This window comes from Apteryx mantelli, chromosome 18 (assembly GCF_036417845.1).
Source record: "Apteryx mantelli isolate bAptMan1 chromosome 18, bAptMan1.hap1, whole genome shotgun sequence".
Taxonomy (NCBI): domain Eukaryota; kingdom Metazoa; phylum Chordata; class Aves; order Apterygiformes; family Apterygidae; genus Apteryx; species Apteryx mantelli.
The window spans coordinates 1,732,172-1,760,062 of record NC_089995.1 but is presented as its reverse complement, the minus strand read 5'-3'; the positions used below and the strand labels follow the sequence as shown (position 1 = coordinate 1,760,062).

The 27,891-nt window shown below is 36.6% G+C and overlaps 1 protein-coding gene across 5 annotated transcripts in view; it reads left to right on the top strand.

Annotated features, from left to right (window-relative positions):
• The window catches only part of RBL1 (RB transcriptional corepressor like 1), a 29,470-nt gene extending 3,522 nt beyond the window's left edge, over window positions 1-25,948 (top strand). Inside the window, exons 5-22 of one of the 5 annotated variants that reach the window (XM_067307984.1) lie at window positions 24-152; window positions 296-456; window positions 1,202-1,251; window positions 2,610-2,796; window positions 4,330-4,496; window positions 8,504-8,616; window positions 9,171-9,274; window positions 10,246-10,383; window positions 12,533-12,697; window positions 12,872-13,007; window positions 14,870-15,136; window positions 16,086-16,264; window positions 17,971-18,147; window positions 20,071-20,142; window positions 20,326-20,410; window positions 22,458-22,621; window positions 23,075-23,239; window positions 23,512-25,948. In XM_067307984.1, coding sequence (XP_067164085.1) covers window positions 24-152; window positions 296-456; window positions 1,202-1,251; window positions 2,610-2,796; window positions 4,330-4,496; window positions 8,504-8,616; window positions 9,171-9,274; window positions 10,246-10,383; window positions 12,533-12,697; window positions 12,872-13,007; window positions 14,870-15,136; window positions 16,086-16,264; window positions 17,971-18,147; window positions 20,071-20,142; window positions 20,326-20,410; window positions 22,458-22,621; window positions 23,075-23,239; window positions 23,512-23,682 — 2,630 coding nt within the window. In that variant the 3' untranslated portion in view covers window positions 23,683-25,948. Of the gene's footprint in view, window positions 1-23; window positions 153-295; window positions 457-1,201; window positions 1,252-2,609; window positions 2,797-4,329; window positions 4,497-8,503; window positions 8,617-9,170; window positions 9,275-10,245; window positions 10,384-12,532; window positions 12,698-12,871; window positions 13,008-14,869; window positions 15,137-16,085; window positions 16,265-17,970; window positions 18,148-20,070; window positions 20,143-20,325; window positions 20,411-22,457; window positions 22,622-23,047; window positions 23,240-23,511 lie in introns of those variants that run through there. The other 4 variants (XM_013961555.2, XM_067307985.1, XM_013961556.2 and 1 more) reach the window with 4 other exon arrangements.
• Window positions 25,949-27,891: the final 1,943 nt, after the last annotated feature.

The window sequence follows — 27,891 nt, the reverse complement described above, 5'->3', positions numbered from 1 at the left end:
ATGTGATACGCTGTCTCTTAAAGGTAATTTCCGTATGATTGGAGATGATTTAGTAAATTCCTATCATTTGCTTCTGTGCTGCTTGGACCTGATTTTTGCAAATGCCCTTTTGTGTCCAAATAGAAGAGATTTGCTAAATCCGTCGTTTAAAGGTATGATGAGCCAGACTATTTAAAATCAAATATGCTTTGTTCTTTTATTTCCTTTAAATGAAGTATAAGATCAGTGGTCTTTTTTTTTTCTTCCTTTTTTTTTTTCCCCCTCCTCTCTTCTTCTTCCCTGTCCTTGTTTTCAGGCTTACCTGTGGACTTCCATGCAACAGAGATCAAAGCCTCTGAAGAGCCTCCTTGCATCATTGCCACACTATGTGAGCTACATGATGGGCTTTTAGTAGAAGCAAAAGGAATAAAGGAACACTACTTTAAACCATACATTTCAAAACTATTTGAAAGGAAGGTACATCTTACTAGTTTTAAGAATGTGTGATAGTCCTCAGATAAATGATCTTGTCTTGAAACCATTTAAATCCTGCAAGTTCTGGAGGAAAGTGTACTAATAGGCAAATGAATTTGGAAGTGATGGGTTTGGATTTTCTTTGTACGTGTTTTAGCAGAAGCAAATTTGACTCTCGCTTTTCATGATGCATACTGTAAAGTCCTTTCTGATTTGGCTTGTTATATGAGTCTCTCATGTAACAATCTCTATCTTCCTTTCTTGGCAGTGTGAAAACTGAATCGTGTACAATAACTTTTTTCTCTAAAGAAAATGTTATCTCTTTGTAAATTAATTTTATGGAATAACTGTAATGATAGGGTGAGTCCTTGTTCTTGTCTTAGTGTGTAGCAAAATATTTTAGAATGAAGAGGTTGAGGTTGCAGTTGCACAAGCTGTTCTGTCTGATTTTGATCCTGGAAAGTTGTTTCCAAGCTCTGTGGAAATTTCTATGTAGTCATTCATCAGATCACTCCCTAACCTGCTGGTGGAACAGATTTTAGATAGCAATACTGTTTCTGAAGAGTGAGCTTATCTAGAGCCGGGATAGAATTAGGCTTTGTCCCCGATGTCTTGCTAAGGACATTGTATGCAACAAAATGTCCAATTATGTTCCTAACCCTTATTCACCTTTTGGCTAAACTGTCATGCAGAATTGGAACAGTTATGGTTTTTATCATATAAAATATTTCTGTTTTTTAATTTTTAGATCTTAAAAGGAGAATGTCTATTGGATCTATGCAATTTTACAGAAAATAAGTAAGTTATGGCTTATGTTCTTAATCATGGATTTGGGTTTCATTTCTAAAATACATGTCTCTGCATACTGTATCTCAAGTTTTTCTGTTCCTTCCTCTTACCATAGTTAACTGTTTTTAGTTATATGACAAGTAAATCTATTATTGTTTGGCTGAAATGCTTTCTGGATCTGAGATTTGTCAAACATCCTAGAGTTCCGGGTCAGCTGCGGTGGTTCTTCCTTAACCTCAGGTTTTATGGTGTTTGCCTTTTTTTTTTTTCCTGGCGGCTGTAACCTTTGGGCAGTCTGATATACAAGTCAAAATCTTGACTCTGAAGTTCATGGATTTGTTTCTGTACATGCCTCAAATATGTACATAGCCTATACCTGGGTATGGAAGCCTTCAGAGGGTTTAATTTATGCAGTTGTGAGTTTCCTGTTAAGTGTATAAATCTGTGACTGCAGCAGAAAAACTCAAAAGGAAAAAAGCACCAATTGCAAAAAAAGGGTAGAGCACTTCTGTGTGAGGCTAGTGTAGTTGTTTTAGAAAATTTTTAAAATTCATTTCTTGAAGCTAATTTAAATACAGAGATTAAAAGCAGCTGCTTTGTTTGAGATATCCTTCAGGATTTATTTTTCTGCTTTTTTCAAAAATACCTAACAACTTGTTTTTGCGACATCGGTCTTTATATCTTCAGTTTGCAGAAGGTGCAGACAGGATTTAATGATGCTAGCTGTTTCTGATTTTTATTGCGAAGTTTCATTCTGCTTCCCAAATATCAGTTTAAAGCTTTATTCCTATTTTAGAGATAGATAAACTAGAATAAAGAAAACTAAGGATTTGTTTGGTATTGTTTGTCAGTGAAGGTTTTAGGAATAGAAGCCAGGGGACTGGCTCTTAAATTTTCCCTGCCTCTATGCCATTATGAAAAGTACTGACCACCAAGTGGCAAAAGTAGAAATCAGACTTCCTAACTAGTTTATTACAACTGTGATTATTTTGTTCTGTATTTACAAAAGGTTAACTTCTGGTCAGTTGAGTACTTAAAAACTGTTTCATTCACAACTTCGGTGGAAGCTAAGTTGTTTCTTCCTGTACTTACTGAGAACCAGATGGTGGTGGTAACTTAGGAAGAAGACTAGGGACTTCAGTGGATCATATAGGGAATAGGGGAGGTTTTAGGTAAAGAGAAAGGCAAGGTTTAGCAGAAACAAATTGCCTGTTGTAGTAAAGTGTCACTAACAAATAGTACTACTGTTTAAAATGCTATGTGCTTTGAATGCATGTTGGTTTCAGTTTTGTACTTTAACTTTGCTGGCGTCTTTTTTGTTCGGCAGTTTAACCTTTGATTATAACACTTTGTGGCTTCTCTTTCAGCAAAGCTTTGAATAAAGAATATGAAGAATATGTTCTAACAGTGGGTGACTTTGATGAGAGAGTTTTCCTAGGAGCAGATGCTGAAGAAGAAATTGGCACTCCTCGGAAGTTTCCTGCTGATATGCCAGTAGGGAAAACAGCAGCGAGAGCTCATGTAGAGTGTCATCTTCAGCAGCATTTTGAAAAGGTGATTCATGTAACATCATTTTCACTTGAAATACTCTCATCAAATTTTTCATCATTGTATGTTATTTGAATCACTGTGGTGTCTTTGAAAAGTTGAATTTGTTTAACTTCTTACTAAGAGTCAGAAGCTGAATGCCATATGCAGGCTTCAGTGAACCCTTTTGATAAGGAGAAATGATGGTGTCTTCTTTTATGTTCTTTAGTAAGTAACTATTCCTTAAAGAATGTGTGAGCACTTTCATATATGAGGTACTATGTTTTTGTCTAAAAAAATTGATAAATAGTTTCTAATTGATAAATTACTTTCATAAATGAAAGTATATTAGGTATAAATGAAGTTTGAACAAAATCCTAGTAAGAATACCATGAAACTTTTGCATTGGATTAATTTGCTTGTTCTCCTGATATTTCTCTCGCAATACAGGAAATGTCAACTTGTTTGCTATTCTATAGGAAATAACATTCAAGACATAAAACCCATAGAAGCCTTCCTCTTCTAATTTCCTTACAAAAAGTAGACTGTAAACACAGCTAATATTTCACTATGTTAAAATATGTACTCAGTGAAGCTGGTATATGGAAAAAAACTCGTTTGATTACTTTTTAAACTGGCTAACGGGAAAAGGGGTGCTGCCTGTGTGAAAGGATCATGTGCTGTTTCATAGTTATTCTTACATGCCAATTTGAAAGTTATTACAAGGTGCTAGTGGGATGTAAATGAATCATACAGTTTTGGTTTTTGTCCCAAATGTAAATGTATTGCACATTTAGGCAAATTAAACATTTAATAATATTAATAATTAATAATTTAATAATTAATGATTTGGAATGATTTTATAAATTTGAACTTCAGTTTCTGTAGTATTATAATAACCTCACTGCTATCCATGTATACTGACTGTGGGCATAACTTTTGATCATTATTTGCCTAGTATCTTCAAAATGTAGTCTGTTCTAATAATTCAAAAACAAATGCCTTACTGCATCGCCTCCAGAAAGCAGGATATGAATAGATGAGTGCAGTCCAGACTGTGCTCCGTCTGCTTTGTACTGCGTCATACCTTCAATACGGGGGGCTCTAGAGTCACCAGAACAGTGTTTTCCAAAGACTTTTATGCTGTGACCCTCTCTTAGGCGGCTCTACAACTTACTCCTTATGTCACCAAAGTAACATAGGTATTGTGAATGGAAGCATATGCTTTCTCTTTTTTGCCTTGTATTTTTCAATATTTAAGTGAGCTGAGATACTTAAATGCTTTAAGATTTGAAGTCTCACTTTCCTGGATTTTATTAAAAAACCTTTTAAGTTGACTTTAGTCTGTATTTATGGATCACAACCTTGGAAAAGCTTTAACTAACTTTTAGTGAGTTTTGAGGTCACAGGTTTGATGGCAGCCTACAGGTAGCATATTCCATGTGACTAGTGGTGTCATCTTAATCTTTTGAGTGATTTTTGAAGGGGGTCCTTGTTCAAAATGTTTTTGAAACAGTTCTGTTGGCTGATTTATTTACTTATTTATTCTCTGTCTGGCAGAAAAGATCATTTGCGCCTTCAACTCCACTGACTGGAAGAAGATACCTACGAGAAAAGGAAGCTGTCATCACTCCTGTTGCTTCAGCAACACAAAGTGTGAGCCGGTTGCAGAATATTGTGGCTGGATTGAAAAATGCACCAAGCGAACAACTTATAACTATTTTTGAGTAAGTACGTCCACTGAAACTACTTGCATGCAGATGCAAACTCACCTTTGCTCCAAATTTGACTTTTTTTTTTGTTTGGTGCACTGTATAATTGTTTCTGTTTCTATATTATTTCCAGTTTAAATGTCTTAACATGAGAAAAACCTTCTATTTTTTTAAATGAACTTTCCTTCTGGTGGATAACTGTAAAAAAAAAAAAAAAAAAAACCCAAACTTGTCACCTACTGTTGTTTTAATATGGGTTTATTTTTTGCAAATGGTAATTTAGGTGCTTCTGTCTGCTTGAAAGCCAAATATGTATTTTTTGTTCTAAACAAATATGGGTGAGTTAAAATGTATGGTAACTATGTTGGTAGAGGTTTTGGGGGTTTTCTGGGGGAGGGAAAGTGTTAGTGTCAACAAACTGAAATTTTTGCCTTAGAGAGCTGGGAAGATAAGACTAAATGCAACCTAAGGGCTCACCATTTCTCTTTAATATCACTCCAGGATCTCTTAGTCTAACTTTGTAGCTTATTTATAAGCTTAACAGAGTTCATAATAATTATCTAAGTTGATCTTCTGTATAACAGCAGCCATGTTTTCCACTCTTCTAGTTCTGGTGGCCTTTCCTGAGCCTGCTTCAACTTACCAGTTTCCTCCTTGAGCTGCATATGTCTGTGGCAGGCAGTCTAGCAGACAACCGAGGGGAGCTATAGCCCTCCTATTCGAGAGCCTCCTCTTTATGCATCTGAAAGATGCATTAGCCCTTTTAGCTGCTGTGTAATGCTGGGAAATCATATTAGGTGAATGTTGACCAAACCCCTCAGAATCGCCATTGCTGGAATAGTGCCCCTGTTGTGTAAATTAACTTATTTTTGGCTCCTAGTTGCATGACTGCATGCTGACTGTGGTGAAATGCATATGTAAATGTTGGTGCATAAGCAGCTGAGTATAAATAAAATGTTTATCCGTGAAAAGTAGATTGTGTTGCTTCATAGCTCATAAATAATGATAATTTAATAGTAAATAATTGTAAAATTGTTCCGTGATTGTCAAACATCTATGCAAGGTCAGGCCTTCCTTTATGTTTATGGTGTAACATCAGGGATCATTTGTAATTAGTCAAAATGGACATTTAGCACTAACATACTTGAAGTGCAGAAGTAATATTTCTATAGCAAGCTTCATAAATAGATGAAAATATAACTTTTAGTTCTCATATTTTGAAATTTTTTTCTAGCACTCTTAAAAGTTTACGTTACAAGTGCTTAGCAGTATGCATTTCTATTTTGAATGTTTTTCGATTTTTAAGGACCGTTTGATATTATTTCTGTTGTCCAATTAAAATGTTGGCTTGTCTGCAATCTCTGAATGAACACATACATTTTTCATTAGGTAATAACCTAGTCTTTCAGAGAGAGATGTAAATATTAAAACATGGGTGAGTATTGAGTAAACCTTTGAGAAAAGCAAAGTGTTCAACGGGTTTGTCTTGCCCATGGGCTCAGCAAACAGTAGGATATGTATTCTCTGATTAGTAGAGATGGGAGGAACTGTGTTTTGAACTATGTGGAATATTCTGTGCTTTCGAATAATTTCTGTTTCAAATAATTCTTTGGAAGTATAACAATATATAGATTAATTAGAAGACTTTGTTTAATGAAGCCATAATTTATTTCAATGCTAAACTTTTCAAAATAGTTCGTCTTAATTTGAAGCTAATCACAAGACACTGTGCCCTAATACAAACTTGCTGGAAGTTGCTAAAGTATTGCAATATGGGGTCTTGTCTGAAAACAAAATAAGCCCATTTATTTTAAAAGGGTATTCAGTGAATTGCTGAGGAGAAAGTCTCAAATATTCTAAATTAGTTTCTATGTAATAAGCTGTAATTAGAATAATCAGGTGTACTACCCTCATCGAACTCTCAAGTCCTGCACAGCCTTTTAGAAATACAGGTTCAAGATAGGTGGTGTTCATTACTTACTGAATTGTTCTGCTTTGCATAACATTGCTAGTTGTAAAGAGTAAGTTGCACTTAGAAAGAGACAAGTGAAAACACGGATTCACCTTTCCTGATTAAAATTTTTCCTCACTTGAATAGAGAACGTAAAGATTGACTGCTGCGCTAGTCTAGTCCTGTATTGTGTCTGTGCAAATGATTGGCAATGGGTAGTTAGTTGCAGCATATAACATTGGGGTTGGATTTGAATTGTCTTTTTTCTGATATGTTTGCTCAACTTTTAGCCCTTTGCAGTTCATGGACTTCTGGAGTCAGAGGTTGTAGCTCTATCGCTGTATTTAATAGCTGCTGATGGACTTTTCTTCCATGAATTTATCTTTATTGTTTTTAATCCATTTATTCTTCTGACTTTCAAAACATACTGTGTTTTCTCCAAAATCATTCCCTTGTGGTAGTAGCAGCTAAGTTAGCTGTCTGGAGTGTTAGGTATTGTTACTATGTTTCTCTTTTTATTCAAGTGCATTACTTCGCGTATAAATGATGTCAAATTTCTGTCACTTTATCAAGCAAGTGTTTGACATGGTGAAGTATCTCCGTAGATCTTTGCAGTTGGTTTGGTATGTGTGTGTTGGGTTTTTTGGTTTTTTTTTTTTGTTTTTTTGTTTTTTAAACTACGCAGAATAATTTTGTCCTCAGCAATAGTGTCATCTCATATTCATCCTGCTTTCCAGACCACTGATAGGTATGCTTAACTGCATTATCCCTATGAGAATCACTCGTGGAGAAGACTTCAGGCACATAGGTTGATAACTGATTTATGGGTAGGAATGAGCCCAGTCTTTATTGTCCCTCGACACCTTAATTGTCTAAAAAACCTGGAAAATGATTTGAAAGCCTGTTACTGTATATCAGCATATTATCTTTCTGTATATGTCTAATATAAAACATCGCTCTTCCTCCTTTCCTTTTTTTTTTTTTAAGAAGAAAAAAGGTTTTAGTTCCTCTTTTGTGTTGTATTTAGCCATATTTCTACTAGCTCTTTATGTCTCCTAACAATTTTCAGAGGATGGAGACTAATTTCCTGCAATTGCTGAGATCCCCTCAAAGCCCTTTAAAAAGTTGATATCCATTTTGCTGCTTTCATTGCTGTTACTGAAGCTCACGGTAGCACTAGGTTACACACCACTATTGCTAATTCACCGATTTTTGTGTTTGAGCTGCCTTAGAGCTCTTAGATGAGATCTGTCTAGTCATAGTTGTCTCTTTGGTTCACTTTACTGATGGGTTCAGACCACTTTTTAAAGACAGTTCATGAATCTCCTACGGGAGACTAATTTCTTCCATAAAGAAGAATAGAGCTGCAGTTTATGTTCCCCTGGAACAAACATAGAGGTATAGAATTGATTTATGTTATCTTACTGTCTTGCCTTACTTGAACATACCTTCATCTGTTGGCTGTGCAGGCTTCCTATTGCTAATGTGTTTTAAGCTTTTTATTTTTATACTTTCAGCAAGGTAATATAATCTGAAGAAATAAATATTAATACATAATTATAATTGTATTTAAGCTATTAGTTTGTAGGTTTGCCTATCTTTTGTGTTTCAATTTGATTTCCAGTTTTTTAAAGATATTGACTCTTTACTTTGAAAAGTCTCCTTTACTATCTCAAACTATGCCTGTTTGTGCGGTTGCACAGATGCATTCGGGTTTGTTTGGTTACCTGTTGGAGTGTACTTCTTACTGCCTTGCTCTTCACAGATGTGTCTTTCTGCTTAGTGTGCTACTATTGGTTGTGTGCTACTCTGGATTTCTTCTGCATTTGTTCTGAAATCCCCTGTGTAGTGTCTCTATCACTGTTAGGAAAGGAAAAAAGGGAGCAATCTTTTTGTATCTTTTAGGTATTCTCCTCTACTGTTTATGGTAATACATGTTATTGCCTGATGAGGAAAACTGAGTAAAACTAGCTTCTCTCCTTTTTATTTGAGTATGTTTTGGGGAAGGGACTGGAGGGGAGCAGAATATTTATTTGTGCAAACAAGACTTGCTCTTTGCATTCTGCTGTAGATCTTGTGCACGCAGCCCTATGGAAAGCATCATGAACAGAGTGAAAGAAATAGGTGAAACTTTCTGTCGGAGCTACACTCAGTCAACAGATGAACAGCCAGGATCTCATATAGGTATGAATGTGAAATGCATGGGATGTTTCAAAATATGAAACCAGGCAAATGAAATGCATACCTATGCTATCCTATAAGTACTTAATGCAGTGGGGCTGTGTTTGACCCAGAACCTATCCAGAAAGAAAACTATTGCTGTCAAAAAGAATACTGTAAAAAACATTACAGAAGAGAATAAGGTTACAGTTCTAAATGGGATAATCAAGAAAGCATCAAAATTTTAGCAGCTGTTAACTAAAATTGTAAAATTATATTCTTCTTAGACCTAAATTTAAAGGAAACAGGGTATAAATTTGCAGAATTACATAATTAGAGCTATTAAAATACATAATCCTTTAAAATTTTTCTAGAATTGCATGCTGTTCTTGTGACCAGAGGATTTCTAAACATACTATTTTGATTTACAAAGTCTACACACACACACACACGCGCGCGCGCACACACACACACGTGCAAATAATTTTTTTTATAGAAGGCCAAGTATTGGTCAATTTAGTCTAAAACCATTTGTTAAAACAGCATTGGGCTTCATTGGTGTTGGTTTTAAATTTCAGATTTTGCTGTAAACAGATTAAAACTGGCAGAGATCTTGTACTATAAAATCTTGGAGACTATAATGGTACAAGAAACACGAAGACTACATGGGAAGGACATGACAGTAAGTAAAGAATTGGCAAAAGAAGAGAACACTTTTCCTAAGCCCCCTCTAGGAAGTTATCTTTAGACAGCTCCAGAACAGATCAGTCTGCAGTGGAGCAGCCTGTGCATATTGTTAGTATTAAACAGAAGAGAATTGTATGGGAGGTGCCTAAATGCAGGGTTTTTTACTATTACAAATGGTATAAATTCAGCATTACTAATTATATTAAATTGTGTTGCCTTCTAGAATCATAAATTTATGGGCAGATAATTCTTATTCTCTTCTTTATCCCATTATCAATATCAGTACTTCATGTTAGACAGGAACACATTTGTTATGCTTCTTGATTCACAATAGGGAGACCATTTCATTTAGCCACAGAATGAAAACAGTGTGGTGGTTTTGGCACTGTTAATCTACTTCCGGTCTTTACCATTCTAGATTTCCCTGTAAAAAGAGGAGATTGGGGAAGGTGGAAAAAAAAAAAAAGTAGTAACTATTCCTTCAGGCAATAAGCTGTGTATTTGTGCTACAAAAAAAGAAACCTCAAATGATGCAGTACCTAAATAGGTTAATGACTTCTGTGCTGCTGTGGGTTTACCCATTCTTCCTTTCTTATAGTCACTTTTTGGTTGACTGTAAAGAGCAAAACATACATTATCCAGCTGGGTTTTTAAATCTTTTGCAGGGTTCTTCTGTGGTCTTAAATATGACAAAATTTTAAGTGTTTTTTGAGATTTTAAAAATGCACACATCCTGAGTTTGTTAAGAAACTTATTTTTCCTATGCTCCCTAACAAGAATGTGTTTTTTAAAAAACAATGTTAGATTTTTTTGCAGGCTCTATCTAAGATGAAGTTTCTTACAGTAATGATGAGAAAGCTGTAATTCTGCCTGACTTGAACACCTTTTTTCTTATAAAAAAAGAAAAAGAAGTCGGCCTCCATTTCCCTAACCTCAGATCACTGACAGTTTCCATAATCTCTTCAGGCTCTCTTGGAACAAGATGTCTTCCACCGTTCCCTGATGGCATGCTGCTTGGAGATTGTGCTTTTTGCATATAGCTCACCTCGTACCTTTCCCTGGATCATTGAAGTTCTTGACCTCAGGCCTTTCTATTTTTATAAGGTAAGCAGATACTGTCTTGTTACTGGATCTGTATTAAAAATGGCATTTGTTACTGGATTGACAGTCTTAGAGGATGATGCTTATCCTTCATAGGTAATTGTGCAGGAGAAGAACGGTACTAATGGAACTGTGTAATGTGCCTGTTATTCTAAATTCTGGCTCTCCTTAAATATTTTACCTGGAATGTGTAATGCTTGAGCTGATGCTGAAATTTAAAGCAAGAATACCATTTTGTAAATGGTACTTAACTGTGGCATGCTGTTGATCAACTTTTAGTCTACTCGAAGTTGTACATAGTAAGAATTAAAGCATTCAAGTGTATGTTTTACTAACGTGTAAATTTATTGACTACAAGCTATAGGACTGATTGTGTCCTAGTTCTGCTTATTACAGATAAAATAGCAATAATATTCTTTGTCTTTGACTACTTCTACTTATTGCAGGCTTGCTCTGTTAAATTTTTCTTTTCTTCTCTTTTTTTGTTTTATGTAACAGAGCAAAAAATGTCTTTTCCTGGGTATTCTCTTATTTTTGCTGATAATTTGGTGGGGGGGGGGGTTGTGTGTTTTTTTTTTTTTTTTTTTTTTCCCCTCCTCCCCACCTGCCAAATATCTTTTCTGTTCCTTAACTTGTTTACTCCTTTTATCACCTATTCATGTGCCTCCTATGCATAGGTCCTGGAAATTTTTACTAGATACCTAATAGCTTACTGTGGTTAGTCCTGAAAGCATTAGAAACAGAGAGTTCTGTTTAGAGGATAATATCCAAAAATAATTGAATCCTTTGGGAAACCTGTGTTTTATATCCTATTCTCTATTCCTCCACCTTTAAGATTCAGATACAAGGCAGTAGTGAAACTGGAACAAATCTGTTAATATTGCTGCAGATATTGGTAGCCTAGATCAGTAGCAGATGCACTGGCATTTTCTCTGCAGACGTAACTTTGTGGAACAGATTTATATTTGATTTGCATTTTCTTTTCTGTTCTGTTTTTATGGCACTTTTTACTTCAAAAAGTTACCATCATGAAGACCTTGTATGAAAGAGCCAATATTTATCATTTCACTTATGCCACTTGTAATTTTGTTCTTTGGACACTTGGTTCCTGTAGTAAAATTAGGTGAATACTTCAATAGGTCACGGAGGGAGTATATGGCATTTCCATCACTGAAGGTTTATAAAAACAGACTGAACATTCATCTATCAGAAATAACATAGATAAAGTGGATCTTGCATTGGAGTGTAGGGATGAATTATGACATTTCAGGGGCCCTTTCAGCTATTATTGATACTGATTTGTACATGTTAAGGGGTTTAACCTTTTCTGAAATGAACCTTTAAAACAGTCATTTTTCAACCTTTTTGGCTTATAGGACACTTCTTTCAAAGGAGGGAAAGCATAAAAGCTGTTCTCTCATGTACGCAACTTAAGCAGATATATCTGCTTATATCTTCCTGGATAAGTGTATAAGTGTATAAGTGTTGTATATGCAAAATGAGCACTGCATGTGCTCAGTTTATTGATTCAGTATATGCTTAGTGATGGTGAGAGAGGGCCTTAAAATACCCTGGGAGTGAGTGGTTCTGAATTGGTAGGATGTTCACTGTCCATTTTCAACTCTTGGACTGCCTTTGCGAGAGGAGGTAAAAAAAAGTTTTTGAATTCATACCTTGAAAGGAAATGAAAGTGTATATTTGGACTTAGCATTTCCATTTTATGTACCTTAATACTGTCTTCTAGATATTTTGAATTGTGTGCAGGTATAGACATGCACATGTACAGTTTGGGTTACTGAAATGGAAAAGAAAGATTTTGAACAAAGGAGTAAAGGCCTTCAGCTGAGATCTGACGTTAGAGGAAAAATCAGTAAGGCAAACTGATACAGGGAAGATGTTCAAGGCAGAGCCTTTGAAGAATGTGCTTTTATACTCGCAGAATCTAGGTTCTGTTGGTGCATCAGGGTGTGAACTGGATCGCTTAGAGGGATCAGAAAACGGCTGGAAAGATTAAGATGTGAGGAGGAAGCTGGAGCATTCTACACTAAAGAGAAGTTTTGAACAGGATCCTGAAATGAATAATGATTTGATGGTGTTAAGCATGAGTGATGCAACTTTTTTTTTTTTTTTATGCGTGCCTTCTTACCGTTAGGTAATTGAAGTACTGATTCGGTCTGAGGAAGGTCTTTCCAGAGACATGGTGAAACATCTCAACAGCATTGAAGAACAAATTCTCGAGAGTCTAGCCTGGACTCGAGAGTCAGCACTCTGGGATGCTCTCCAGGCTTCAGAAAACAAGGTCCCAACCTGTGAAGAAGTATGTTAGCTGTTTTTTTTTTTAATTAGCAAATTCATGTCCTTTTTTATTACTGTCATTTTATACAGCAAATCATTCAAATGGGACAATTTCTGCAGAAAACATTTATTAATAGATTGGGACAAAGAAGGGAAAGCTATTTATTATCTTACACTGGCATTTCTTATTTCTCAGGTAATATTTCCCAGTAATTTTGAAGCAAGCAATGGAGGAAGTGGGCTTGGGCATTTGCCTATGATGCCAATATCTCCTATAGTTCATCCTCGAGTAAAAGAGGTCCGGACAGATCTTGGTGGGAGTTTAAGACGGGGTAGGTTCAAGGTTTCTAATGTACTTTAAATGTGTGGGTTTGTTTATTTTTTTAAAGACTACTTTAGAATTACAAAGAACAATCCTGAATCAGAATTAAGCATTGCTAAATGGAAAGACTTTCAGTCTAGATGCATCCTGTCAAACCGTTCCTGTGTTTTATTAGCAGCAGACGTTGGTAATAATGCTTCATTTCTGCGCTGGAGCAGGATTTTCCTTTGTTTTGATGCAAGGGGTGCCTTACTCTTGGGGTGTGTTGTCATCTCTGACAGTGTCATGTCCTTTGCTGTTTTTTTTTTTCCAGCTTGTTGTGATTTTTAGATTACCATTTTTTTTATTAGTATAACTTCCTCTTTGTGGTTTCTGGCATTTTTGAGAGGTCTCACTACTGTTGCAGTCTCATTATTCTTATCCTTCAGACCCAAGTGTCTGTCTCTGCTTTTATTTCCCCCAAGTCCAGTGATGTTTGCCATTGTCACCTCTTGCTTTCCTTCTTGGAGTGACAGAGGTGTATCTCTTCCTCCTTCCTACAGAACTTTTTTTGCAGGAGGGGAGGGAGATAATGGAGGGCAATTGGGCAGGCAATACTGTTTTCCTCCAAAGAACTGCGTTGCTCTTTCCTGCAAAGAAAAAAAACACTGAAAAGGAACTGCTGCTTTCGTTGTTTCACAAACAGCGAAGTAGTCTGTAGGTTCTTGCTGGTGCACTGTAGACTGACTGATGCTATGATGCTGACTCCTTTTGTGTTTGTCTGACAAATTGCATTATGGGATTGTTTTTTAAAAATACATCCTTTTCCTAATGCACTAGAATATAAGCAGTTGCTGTAGATGTTGTGGTGAGTTGTTTGATAGAAGGCAAAGCAACCTGGAGACAGTATCTCATGTATGGGTAGAGGGGAGTGAGACCTTATCTTGTATGTGAGACTCTGGAATCAAATGCTCTTTATCAGAAAGAACAGTTTGTGTATGTGGAAATGCAAAGCGCTAGTTTTAATTAGAGGTGTACTTTCTTTTTGTGTTGGTGGAAAGTATAGTTAGTCTCTTAGACTGTGTGATGCGCTAATAGCGTGCAAAGACAGCTCCTAACTTTAACTGGAAAATGGTGGGGGGAAAGGGGAGTTGGAAATCTTTATTTGCCCTTGGTACTAAGAAAACCATCCTGGCAGTGTGAAAGTAAGGTCTCCAATCAGTTTCACCTGGCCAGTTATCCAGAAGGCTTCTGCTTTGTGGGAAATAGAAGCTGCTGTCACCGGTATCCCCCACAGGTAGTTATGGACTTCTAGGAACAACAGAAACGCAAAAAAAAAGGGGGGGGGCATTGGAAGAGAAGCCTGTCAATTAGTATTGCATGCATTAGTTTTACTGATGAAGTAAGCGTTTGAAAGCAACAGCAAAGTTTGAGGGGGGGCCAGAGTTATATGAAGGGAGGGTTCTGGTCAGGATTAGTATAGAGAGAGGATTTAGAAGCTAGAATATACTCAAGATGATGTATCCAGGTCAGTATTCTTTTAGAGGAATGTATTCAGGGCAAACATTAGTGATCTGTTAAGCAGACCACAGTAACTATCTGTAACCCTGCTGCTGCTTGCTCTCTGCAAATTAACTTGGTTATTCTTGTCTTTCATGTTGATAACCTGAGCTGCCCGAGAAGACTAGAGAATAAAAGGAGATAGTTAAAGGGCTACAGGTCTTTGTTCATATTGCCTGGGAACAGTAAACTGTGAGATTACTTCTTAATCAGAAGGGGCTTTTTACACTCTGTTTTTGTAGTTAGACAAGTTAGTCTTTTCACCTCATGTGGAGAAGTGTTCCTCTTAAGCTGCTGCACTTAACTTTTTTTTTCTCCTTCTTTGCTTGCTAGACATGCAACCATTGTCACCAATCTCTGTTCATGAGCGCTATAGTTCTCCTACAGCTGGGAGTGCTAAGAGAAGGCTCTTTGGAGATGACAGCCCAAAAGAAATGCAGGTGGAAAAGATTTTGACTGAAGGAACTAAGCTGACAATTGCTCCAGCTTCAAGCATTGTTGCTGAAAATGTCTCAGTTTCTCCTGGGCAAACAGTACTGACCATGACAACAGCTACAGTAGCAGGGAAAACAGGACAGAAGGTTACCATCCCACTGCATGGTAAGAATTCCTTCTGGTTTCCTTCTGTGCTAGATATTTTGTTTGTGCTGAAGATCTGGTTAGAGTAAACTTGCATTTTAAAATGTATCATTTAAAAGAAAACTACTCATTAAAAAAAAAAAAAGAGAGAGAGAGAGAAAGAGAGAGAGATCAAGTATATACTGGCATCTCATTCTAAAGTTTGATCTGATGCCTGACAAGCATCCTGGGGGTTTGTCCTCACAAAGAAGGTTGTAGAGCTTCTTCCAGTTATGCTTCATCACAGATTAAGCTTGGCTTTAGTTCTCAACTTCAACAGTGATTCATCACTATTTGTCTTAATTTTTATTATAATATTAAAAGGTTTTGAAATTTCTGGATAAGGGCTATGTATATAAATACTAGGAAAATAGTGGCTTTTTTTGGTTTTGTTAAAGCTGAAAGATGTTTGAGTATTTCTGGTGGTGATACACAAGAAATTAATTTTATAGCCTTTTTCAATTTAAAAAATGGTTCTTTTTCTATAAAAATGAAAAGAAAACCACCTCTACTGTCATGTTGAAGGAGATTTTCAGCAAGAGGGTTTGACTACTAAGGAAACTAATCTTGTGGACTGTCCTTAATATGGTGTCAAGTTTGCAAAGTAATCCAAAACAGAACAGAAACACCCATCCACTCCCAAAAGAGTGGAACACTATTACAGAAGTTTTCTGTGAATTTCCTGTGAATGCTGTACTTTTGGATAGTTTTAGACATGAATGTGAATAATCATTTCTTCTTTTAAGTTATCAGAAATGTACTTTTTGATCATTTCTGAATACTCTGAAGGACAAAGCGTCTCTAGCATCCAGTTCAGAAGGATAATGTATCTTCAGTGTGGAATGTTTGTGAATGAATTTAGGATTTGTAATCTAACTATGCACATGGTGGCAGCAAACCGCTTATTTCTGGATGTGTATATTATCTCCAGGTATTGCAAATGAGATGGGTGGGATCACATTGATACCCATTTCAATGAATTTAGGTCAGCCATCTAAAATGGAGGCTCAGGCTCCCAGCCAGCCTCAGGTGAATCAAGTGCACGAAGTACATCTGTCATCAGGAAGCAAACCAAAGAAAACAGGATCCTTGGCACTGTTTTACAGAAAGGTAAGTGCCTTTGTTAGGAAGTCGAGCTTTACTTTTTCTCGTGGCTATATGGCAGCTTATCCCCCTGAGCAGTTTTCATTACCTTTCAGTCTTCGGATACCTTCCCTTTGGCATGTACAACTCTCATAAAATTGGGAGGAGAAGGGAAAGGATGTCAGTTTCTGAAGTGTTGCAAAGAATCTGATTTTCCCGCTCCTCAAACTAACCCCATAAGAGATAAGCATTTCATCTTTTTCAGTTAGCAATGGTTTTTGTACCTAGAAAACACTGGTAGTTTTTAATTCCCATATCTATTTTTATTGCCTCCCACATTTGCAAGGGTTAGACATGTCAAAAATGAGATTATCCTCCTATGTCGTGCTCGTTCAGAACCACGCTGTTTTGGATCCCGTATCTGAAGGTTCCCTTGTTAGTGACTTTCTGAGGTCTCCCCGTAGGTGCTGATCTTGCTGGTATGGGGCTTCAGAAAGCAGTGATGGATAACACGGCTATCTAAAAATTACTAGAAAGAAGGAACTTCATTCTTGAAGTGATGAAGGGATTTGAGGGGTAGGGTAAGAACTAAATGCTTCAGAGAAACTTCAAATTCCTTGTTCCTACTTGCTTGCCTTCCATGTGGAGTGTGTGAGGGGTCTTTTGGGGGAGGAGAGAGGAACTTGCCTGAACACCTCTGAAGAATATGTGCCTATATCGCAAAACGTAGGACGTTTTCTTTTTTTGCTATTTATTTCCTATCAGAGAAAAGTTTATTTTTGGAGGGTTTTGCCACTATGGTATCTGTATTTTAAACCTACAGCAATCTATTCTGAACAAGCTATAAATCTAAATACAGAAACTCATTCCTAGAAAAACTTGTAAGTCATATCCTCTGTCTGAACTTTTGGTTCTTTAATTTCAACAGTGACAATTTGTTTCAATCTCTCTCTCTCTCTCTCTCTCTCCCCCTTTATTTATTTATTTATTTATTTTTATTGATGTGCAAGCAGCTAGGTGTGAACTTGGATTGCTTATTAGAATCTTTGCTCAGTTGGGAAATGATATTTCAGTTGTGTCAAATATATTTGACAAACTAAGGAGTAGGCAACACTGCTCTTAGTTATGAAGGAGAGCTCGTATCTTTACCTAAATCTGTCTGTAAGGAAATTTTGACCTTCCAGTTACAATGATAATCGTATTCAAAATGATAATTTTTCCCTTCTTTCCTGTCTTGTTCCTGTTCATTGAAGCATGTAACAGAAAATGAACGCTTCCTGCTTTCCAGCATAAATAATTTGTATGTCTAATTTTCACCGATGAAGTGAAAACCTCTGAAGAATGAGAACTTCAAGAATGTTGCACTTGCCTTCATTATTTCAGGTTTCAAGAAAGATTTTTCATAACCAAAAAGGAAAAAAAAAAATCTGACAGCTTGCTGATTTAGAACTGTATTTGATCATAATTGAAATATCTCCCAAATTTTCTGCTATTATAGTTCATAACTGATATGGTGTAGGAGCAATAGTCATAACGTTTTTAGTCAGATTTGATGTTAGAAAGCCAGCATTTGAACAGAGTTGACAACTTAGTACTTGAAGACCTGTCTTGGGCAGAGGGAAATTTTGCTGAAATAAAGTATACAAGTTCAACAGCTCTACTCAAGTGAAGATTTTTGCAGACTGGGATAAGCTCATTGCCTTGACTTTTAACTGTGTATCTTTTCCTTCTAGGTGTATCATTTGGCAAGTGTGCGCTTACGTGATCTGTGCTTAAAACTGGATGTTTCCAATGACTTGCGCAGGAAGATATGGACTTGTTTTGAATTCACATTGGTTCATTGCACAGATCTGATGAAGGACAGACACTTGGACCAGCTACTCCTCTGTGCTTTTTACATCATGGCAAAGGTAATGTGTAGGCTTAAGAACTTTAGGGAATTTTACTTCAGCTGAAAATATAAACTGTGTTTACAGTTTACTACCTGATTGTTTTATTCATGTCATATTACTGGAAGGGAAGGTCCCTCTAAAAAGTGGAGGAAGTCCCATTACTTTTTTCCTTGTTTTCATAATCTCAAAAGTTCCCATCAACCAGCCACTGAGTTAAGAGTGAATTTCTCTTCTTTTTCTGAGTGCTGGGCAGTGTAGACAAAGCAGTGTGTGGTCTTACTGCATCATGCTTGTGTTTTCTACTATCCTGTTCGTGTCCCTCATGATCTATGTAATTGAACTGAAAAAATACACAATAAAACAATTATGCAAGTGCTAAACAAAAATCTGCAAGATCTTGCATCCTTACGTGTGAATGGAAAGGCTTTTTTTCTACAAAATCTCTTAGCATTTGAATATGCAGGTTATATGTTGCTGGTATTGATTTAAGATGCTATTAAGTTGGAGTTTGAAACTGGAATTTTGATTTGACTCAAACTTCAGAACAGATAGTTAAAATGACCATCAAGTCTAATTCAGATGCAGATTCAGGAAAATGATGTACAGACAAGGCTATACTCTAATAATGGGAGAAGGATTGACTTTTCTTTTTGAGAAAGACAAAGTGAAGAAAAGCGTTATCTGTAGAGAGGAACTGATGTTCAAATTGTGACTGCCTGTGCTCTTAACTATGAGCACACATTAAAGCTTAGCTTTGTTTGACCTTGCTTACTGGTAGCTGTGGAAAAGCACAACTCTTGAATAGTCAGTGCTCCCATATATTATCATGTAGTTTGCCAGATTTTTTAAAATACTCTGTCTTCAGAGTATTGTATCCCATGCAGTGTGAGACCTGACAGTTTAGCCAGAGACCTTGATTTGTTCTTTCTGGCTCCTACTGCAAAATTATTGCTCATCTGTTTTTAAAATTGGAGATGCATGGCTTAAAAACAAAGTTCTGTAACAAATGAGCTGTTTTGAAGTATAAAAAAAAGTTGAAACGGCATGCGTATGTATACCTGCATAACGTTTTGTTCAGAATTTCCTATTTTTCTAGTTAGAAAAGCTAAGGGGCCCAGTTTTCAAATTCACAAATATTTATTCTGACTTTGTAGTATTTCCCTTCTTTAACTCTTAGTGTCCCTGGAAGAAAAGTTGGAAAAAGAATAATTCCTAAGATCATAAGCAAGAAAGGGCTTTACTAGCTCAGACAGGAAACAAGGAATTCTTCAACAAGAAAAAATCTTGTTTGTTCATATTCTCATCACCAGAACTGAGTTTTAAAATAATGTATTTTTATTAATGCTCATGAAAGAACAATATGGGGGAACCTAATTGAATAGACTGGACCTGAGTCTGCTTTGAGGAGAAGTTTGGACAAAATGACCTCCAGCAGTCTCTTCCAAGCTAAGACACGATTCTGTGCATACCCTTAAAATATTAGGACATCACAGCAAACCTGCACAAGCTGAATTATGGAATTGCAAAGTAGTTAAACATTCATGCTCTGCTCCTCATCCACAACAGTCAGATGGAAGTTGACATGAGCTGCTCTTCCATGCTCCCCCTTGTATGGAAGGAGAAAAAGAAGTAGGGTCCCACGTTGACTGGCTTCTATTCCCCATATGGTAAAGCTCTGTGGTCTTTCCACATGCTATGCATTTACACGTAAACAGTGTCCTAGTTTGAGGAAAAGCCCTCTTTTGCAATTTAAAACTAATGTAATCTTCTCCAATTTCAGTATTTTGTCTATTTTTCTTGTAAGAAAAGCTTAATAAATAAAGGGTGGTAGAGGCTGTACTGTCTTTTAGAGTAAAGATAAGAACCTGCATGTGATTTATTATTTAAAAAAACAAAAAACTACAGTTTGCAGTTGATCTTGAATAGCTTTTTCTTTTCCAGGTAACCAAAGAGGAAAGAACTTTTCAGGACATAATGAAAAGTTACAGAAATCAGCCACAAGCAAACAGCCATGTAAGTAAATAATACTGCCTTTCCTTTATAAAAATATCAGATACAGGTGGCTTTTCAAATGTTTATGCTAAGCATAGGAAATCAAATCATTTTAAATGTTAAAATTACTCAGATGGATTTCATCTAATCTTTTTACTTTCTTGTTTTCCTTGACAACAGTGTTTTTCCCTCCATGTCCTGTAGGTTTATAGGAGTGTCTTATTGAGAAATATTTCTGCAGATGTTCTATTGGACAAAAATGCAAACCAAGATGTAGAAATGACAGATGGTGAGTACAGCAAAGTAGTCTGTTTTTAAAAATGTACTTGCATGCTTTAAAAGAACTGAATGGTCAAGCAGTAAGGAATGCTCTTGTAAGGAGAAGGGAAGCATGTTTTATGGTTTTAAATGTATTGGAAAACAACATTGTTGAAAAAACAAACAGTCTCGTCAACAGCTATTCTCTGTGTTAGGGCATGGAAAATGTACTTCCCACTTGGAATAAATGTTTGTTTAATTTTTTTCTTAGCTTTGGTAACTTGAGGTTGAAGTGTTTCCTTAGTGTGTGCCTGAGTGTGGCAGTGATATTGTAGTTCTTCTTGGACAGCAGTACCAGTTAACAAGGAAAGATGAATAGTACCCAAAATATTCTGACAGATTTTTTTCCTAATATGGATTTATGTTATCACCTATTCTGAAGGCTTAAGTAGGGGGAACTTGCTTAGGAAATCATCAGTCAGTCTTAGTCATTTCATCTTCCTTTTTCGCTTGTTAGGGGTATATAAATGCCTGAGCAGTTACTTTCTTTCTGATGAGCATTAGGCCATTAGGTATGCTCTTTTGGACCACCATTTTCATATATTCAGATTTCTTCTAAATAGTTGATATTTTATCTTTGCTCTGGGTTAGAGAATAAAGGGATATGAGTGGGATTTGAGCAAAGCATAAAATTTGTGCCATACCTGTTGTGACTTGTCTTACCCTTGGAAAAGGTCAGGAAACTGAGAAACCACAAGCCCGTGTGTGAACCCATGAGCAGAACGGATCGGGGACCAGGACGCATGCAGAAAGTTAGAAGGCTGTTTTGTATGCGAAACTTCCACTGTGGGTGGGATTCAATTGCTTGAACAAGTATTAATGCCATTTTTAAATACCCTAGAATATTTCACTTGGGTCCAGGAAGGTGCTGATCTCTTGTAGGTTCAGCATCCAGTCTAGCAGCTCCACGATTCTTGGATGTCTTGGGGCATCTGAAGTGGCACTGGGCTCCCACATTTTGCCTAGCAAATTTGCTTGATTACAAAGTTCTTTAGTTCCTTCTCCTGCCAGACTTTTTCTTCATTAAGAGTGTTTTATCCTTTATCTAGTGTTAACCCGTGTTCTTTTGACATCAACTTATAGGAACATTTGTGTTGTGATTAAAGGCAGGCATATTAAGGAATTATGCTCATTTGTATCCACTGAAGTTTTTGATATTTGTCTTGTGTTGCAGTGATTGCAAAAGGCTTTATTCTTTGTTCCCTTGAAAGATACTTATTTTGCTTGGTAGTAAACAAAACCTTCTATGTTTCATCCTCTGTAGTATTCAGTAGTGCTATTCCGTAAGTGAGAGAGTACATAGTAACAGTAATATACTTGTGTAGCTGTAGTTTTTTCCGCTTAGTTATATGCCTGAACAAGCGGTGTTATGGCTTCCTTGTGGTAGAGACATGAGTTGAGTACAAAGCTATTCTTTTCCAGCTGATCACTGGAAGCTTTGCCTGGAAAACTTGGAAGTTGTTGGACTGCTTAAAACTTATTAGTTTGCTGTGAGTTTGTGTAGCATGTGGAGAGTGTTGGAGAAGTCAAGGTCTGCAGTCTGGCAGTTCTGACCACCTTAAAATTGTTCTAGATCTTGGCTAGTTTGATTACTGCTGTACCTGGATTGTTGCCTAAACAATGTAAGTGAGCAAAATAAGACTTAGTACAACTTCCACCCCCCACAAAAAGCATGGAAAAAGGGGGCAATAATGCTATGTTGGTGGGGAGTTTTTTTGTTGTGTTTTTAGGGGGGGGTTTTGCTATAGTTCTGTTTTACTATTATAAGGAAAGATTTACGTTAGCCTTTTTGTCATAATCCATTAGCCTCCTATACCAGTGATTTGCAGTTCCTTCTAGTGTTCATAACCACCAACAGTGCACCCTGATCTTGTCTGAAGCACACTTATTTAATTCATCTTATTAATTGGTGAATTTATGAATGAGTTCTTGTCAGTTGGATATTATAAATCTGAATCTGAAGAACTCAGTTTGCTGATACTATGTTCTTGAAATCTGAAGCTCTCTCTTATTGTTAGACACATCTATGAAAACTTGTTCCTCATCAAGATCTGCAACAGAGAACTCCAGTGAGTCAGGAACAGAGGAGAGAGGTGATCTTATCAAATTTTACAATGCAGTCTATGTAGGAAGAGTAAAATCATTTGCACTGAAGTACGATATCACAAACCAGGATCATGTAGTAAGTAAAATATTTTAGAATTTTGTTCTATCTAATAAAGATCACAGAGATGAAGTAATCTTACTGCCAGTTAAAAATATTTTGTTAATTTTGTTTTGTTGTTCCACTGGCATGATTACAGAAGTCAAATAGTTATAGGTACTGGTATGAGGACTTGCTTTAACAGCCTTTCAAGAGGACAAACTGTCAGATGCAATTCAGTTTATAACTCCGTTTTCAGCTTCTCATATTGATGCAATGCCCCTTTGCTGAAGTGCCTGTGTAGCGTCTGTGTAAAGCATGTGGGAAATAAATTTGTTCTGTGAGTTGGCAGGCACTTGCTCAATTCATTAAGTACTACCGGATAAAATATTCAACAGAAAACCTGGAAGTGTGTCATCTTACCTTTCTCTGAAGTTACTGTTCTTTAAATATTTTCTGATTTAGCTTCTACGCAAATTTGGCCTCTTTCAGATAGAAGCCCCTCCCTTGTCTCCGTTCCCGAGTATTAAGCAACAGCCGGTATCTCCTCGGCGGATATCTCAACAGCACTCTGTTTACGTTTCACCTCACAAGAACGGTGCCTGCTTGACCCCTCGAACTGCTCTACTGTATAAATTTAATGGGAGCCCTTCCAAGGTAGAAAACAAAAAGGTTGAAAGGGGTAAATTTGGGAGAGGGATAAGCTGTAATCTCATGGTGAGAAAGTGTTCTAATGCAGTGAGGATTCTTTGAACTGGTTTCTCAGTTTGTGCTGAGGGGTAGAATTTTTTATTTGGGATTCTTCACTTGATTAGCAAAGAGGTTCAAAATAGTAGCTTTTTGGTTCTCAGATAACTGAAATCAAAGCAAATTTGAAATGCAGTAACTCATGATACTTCTTTTGATTTTAAATTTTTTCTTAATCACAGAGTTTGAAGGACATCAACAATATGATAAAACAAGGTGAACAAAGAAGTAAGAAACGAGCGATAACAATTGATAGTGACACTGAGTCCCCTACAAAACGACTCTGCCAGGAAAATGATGACGTTCTACTTAAGCGTCTCCAGGATGTTGTCAGTGAAAGAGCAAATCATTAAAACCGCCAGTTTTCTATGGGATCTTAAAAGCTGTGGAGTTTAATACAGCTCTTGTGCTATTTATTTCTTGTTTTTCAGCCATGTTGTATGCAGACAGCTGCCAAATTTTTTTTTAACGTTGAACTGTTGCCTGACTTCCACAGGATGCAAAAAGGAAGGCTTAAGTAGTAAATGGCAGAGAATAAGTATGATCTTTATTTTTATTCCCAAAGATCGTTCTGTGTTTAGAAGTTACTTTGAGCTGTTTTAGCAAAAGACTGATCTATAGAAAGCTGTGTTGGATGTTTTCTAGCCTAATTTAGAGCATCTGAGTTCTGAGTGTGACTCAGCCTCTAATAACAGTGGTTTTATTTTTGGAATAAGGACATTCAGGAAATAAGTGAAGTCAGTTAATTTTCTCAAGCTTTTGGTATTTGTTTGGGGAAGAAGCTTTAAAAGTGCCTTATTTTAAGAGAGTGTGGAATTTTATGCATTATTTTAATGTGAAGTAAATGGAGTGGAGAACAAACATCATTTAACCTCAGTAAGAGGTTTAAACAGCTTTGAACTGTATGACTTCATGTGCTGTGCTCCATCTCCTCTCAGAACTTCAGCAAAGTTGATCGTTATGACATGGATCAGACAGCTTTTACAGTAAGGCAAAAAACACAAAGTATGAACAGCAGTGGCATAAATGGGACACTGGTGCCTGTTAAAGCACTGAGATACGTTTCAGTTAGTCTGGATTATCTTTCTTCAGAGCCAGTGAATGCTGCCATGGGAGCTGCTCCTTTCCAGTTGGAAGCTTCAGTGCAGTCCTGCTGTACAAGCTGTTCATACGTATTTTGTCTTAACTGTGAAAAAGTACTGGACGGTTACAGTTCAAAATAATTTGGGCTTTGGCCAACTTACAGCTGTTCTAATGTGCAAATTCATTTAACAAATTGTATCTCTTAATTTTATTTTTTCCTGAAGACTTTAGTCTCTTGTTGTGTAGTATCTACACTGAATGTAAGCCCGATCAGATAAGGCATGTTTGTATATGTGATTTTTATAGCTATTAAAGGTGTAGATTCATTGGAAATTTATAAATTCCAGCATCTAATTCTAAGTTGTTTTTGCTGAGGGATTTGATAGGGTTTATTTTACCAAAATGGAGAAAAGTCAAGGTTTGTTTATTACTGTATATCAGTAGTTTGATCTTATATCATAATTGCATTTAAGATTAGAGCCATACAGAAACTTCTCAGCACTGTATTTTTCAATTCTGTGCATGTATATTATACTAAAAATTTTTTAACAATTACATAGGACTTGTTTAAAGAGGTCTGTTCACTTTGTTGTTTGGTTCGTTTAATATGTGCCAATAGATCTGCTGTGCCTCGGTTCAATGGAAAATATTTTTATGATCTCAGATGCAGTCTCAGCTAATGAATCTGGCCAGCCATGATGTAGGAAAAATGTATTTAAAGGTGTACATGAGACAGTTTACAAATGCTGTAATTAATTTTTGAATTATTAATTACTTAACTCTTTGATTTTGATAGATTTGGAAAAGGGTGTTTATCTTTTTGACCATGAAGAGCTGCAGTAAGAGGAAGCAGCTACACAATACACTAGGTTTAATGTAGATTATTCTGTTGAGTTCCTTTATTCAGTTTGAATATTTGGCTCCAGATCTTGAGATAAAAAGCACAAGGAAAGCAACCTTTCCGTCCTCATTTGTTCACCAGTGCTGTTATACACTGGTTATAGTCATAATTCAGTCCCGAAAAGCCTCCTGTGTTCTGGGGAGGAAATGGGGAATCTTGATTTAGCCTTATGCAGAGTCTGTGTTATTTGCATGGAGGGCTGCAGACTTTCTGGATGATGTGGTTAAGATCAGCCTTAACAACCTAAGTCTTTTAGCAATATTGCATCATGAGAACTTAGTTGATTTGGTTTTAGTTTAACATCATGTGCAGATCTTTTTTCTTCCTTATGTATATGCTCACCATACTGTTCTGGTGTTCTCTGAAATTGTAGAAAAATGATGGTGATGAAATTCTTATTAGTTGTCATTAGACATACTGTTTTTTCATTAGAAAAATTAATGTACAACAACTGGGTGCAGTTCAGTTTTTTTCATATTAGATTTGGCCCTTTTTAGGTGCTAATAGAAAGAAGTATTTTTTGGAATTGCTAAATGACTAAAATAACTAACAGCTTATGTGACAATTTTGTAACGGTTTAAAAGTGCCTTCACATGTAAATATGTATTTTGTAATAAACAATTTCTAAAAATGTTTTAACCTGTGTTGCTCAGTTACCTGTGGTAATTCATTAAACGGTGCCTTCTGTCTGCATTTTCAGTACTGTCAGAGACTCTTTCCACTTTTCTGTCTTCCTCAAATTTCTTTTGGATTTTTTGGTTTGAATTCATTTTCTTTCATTTTGAATTTTCATTTGATCTGTCTTGGATTTCCTTCTGAGATTTCTGTACTGTTTGTACTTCAGTCATAGTTTCTGGGAGGAAGAGGTGAGTAATACATTCACTGAAGTAACCAAAAACACTGAAAAGGCAAAAATCCTGCAGTGACAGATGATCCTGCCCACATGAGGGAGGCATAACTCCAGCACAGTGAACCATTAAAATTATTGCGAACTCATAGTTCCTGACCTTGCAGTACTGCAGCCATGTTGTGTTAGAATATTGATTATGATTACCCTGATCCCAACAGTTTAAACTGATTTAAAACCAGTTCTGAACATATTCAGATTTGTACCAGCAGGCTTTATGCTGGTTTTGTGTCTATAAATGTGCCTAAAGCTGGCTTGGACTCGGTGCTCAGAGTTTGTGTTCAGAGCTTTTTATCAGTTTTTGTTGTGCACCTGCTCTAGAAAAAAAATTCTTAAGAGGGGTGATTTGGTTGTGCAAAAATTCATTTTAATGACTTTGCACGACAGCTTTAGTGTCAAGGTTTAGTTTTAAAAGACTCTGTTAAACATAGTTTCCAACCAAAAGTGATGTTGAGGGGCATAGCTGTGAAAATGTGTCTGGCTTTTATCATCAGAAACTATCTTTATTTCTTTTGCAGATAAGACTGCCAGTGAGGGGAAATCATCACAGTTGGGCAGTATAGGGTGAGAAATAAGACTGTTTTACCTAAGTCTTGGAAACCACATTCTATTATTAGGTCAAATTTTTTTCCCAGCCAAACAGATTTTCACTAATTCTCCAACTAAAAAGATCACCACCTTAACACTGCTTAAAGTGAGTTCAGCGCTTCCATGTTTACTACAGATCAGCATTCCAGAGAGTTAGAAGAAGAGTTATTAACACTACCAGGAAGAATACGATAAATCTACTAGCACTTTATGTATAACCAGTATGTTAATATTAGGTTGCCACATTCCAAGTGTTGAGTACTAAGATGTGGCCTCAAGAAAATTTGTGGTCAGAGTGCAATTAAGCACTGTGGGGAACTGAAATCAATTTTTTAATTTAGTTTCTTGTTAGGAAATAGCTGTCTTTTGTTTCTATCTTGTGACTTGTAGTAGGGGGTTGGGAGTGGTTCCTCCCACCCCCGACAGTCAAGGAAAGTTGGGTTTGGCCCTGTAATTGATATATTCTGTCTCTTCAGAACTGTAACCTGGGACACAAAAAGAGATGCTGTGAAGGAACGGCAATGGTTTGAGTAGTTCTAGGATCTCAGCTGAAAGATGCTGAACATGTCTGAATCTATCTCAAGGCCAAAGAAACTAAGTTTATTGTAATCTCCATAGTTGACTTGTGTGCATGTCTCATCACCCAAGTAGCAGTTCTTGAAAAACAGGTATCAGATAAACATGAAGATGTTGCTTTGACTAATCATCCAGATGCCAAACCCATAAAACTTTTCAACTTCCTTGAGTGATAAAAGAGTTTCAGAAGACTGGTGAGTCACAGAGATCGATTGAGTTTGTGGTTCCCAACCTTTCTGTAGCCAAGGCTTACAGCTGCCACTTCAGCCCTGCTGGATCTAAGTGCTTGGCAGAGTTGATGGGCATGGGGATCTACTCTCTGCCTCATCTTGAGGGTTTACACCTCAGTAACAGGGAACCTTTGGTTTAAGTGACACCAGTTTTCTCTGTGCATCACTCTACAAGGGTGTTCCCCAAGTCAGGTGCAGCTTTTTGGCTGAGATGCGGTAAACTTAAGCTACAGTAGCTTTACTGCAAGCGTTCTCTGTGCCTATGCCCTCTCTTGTG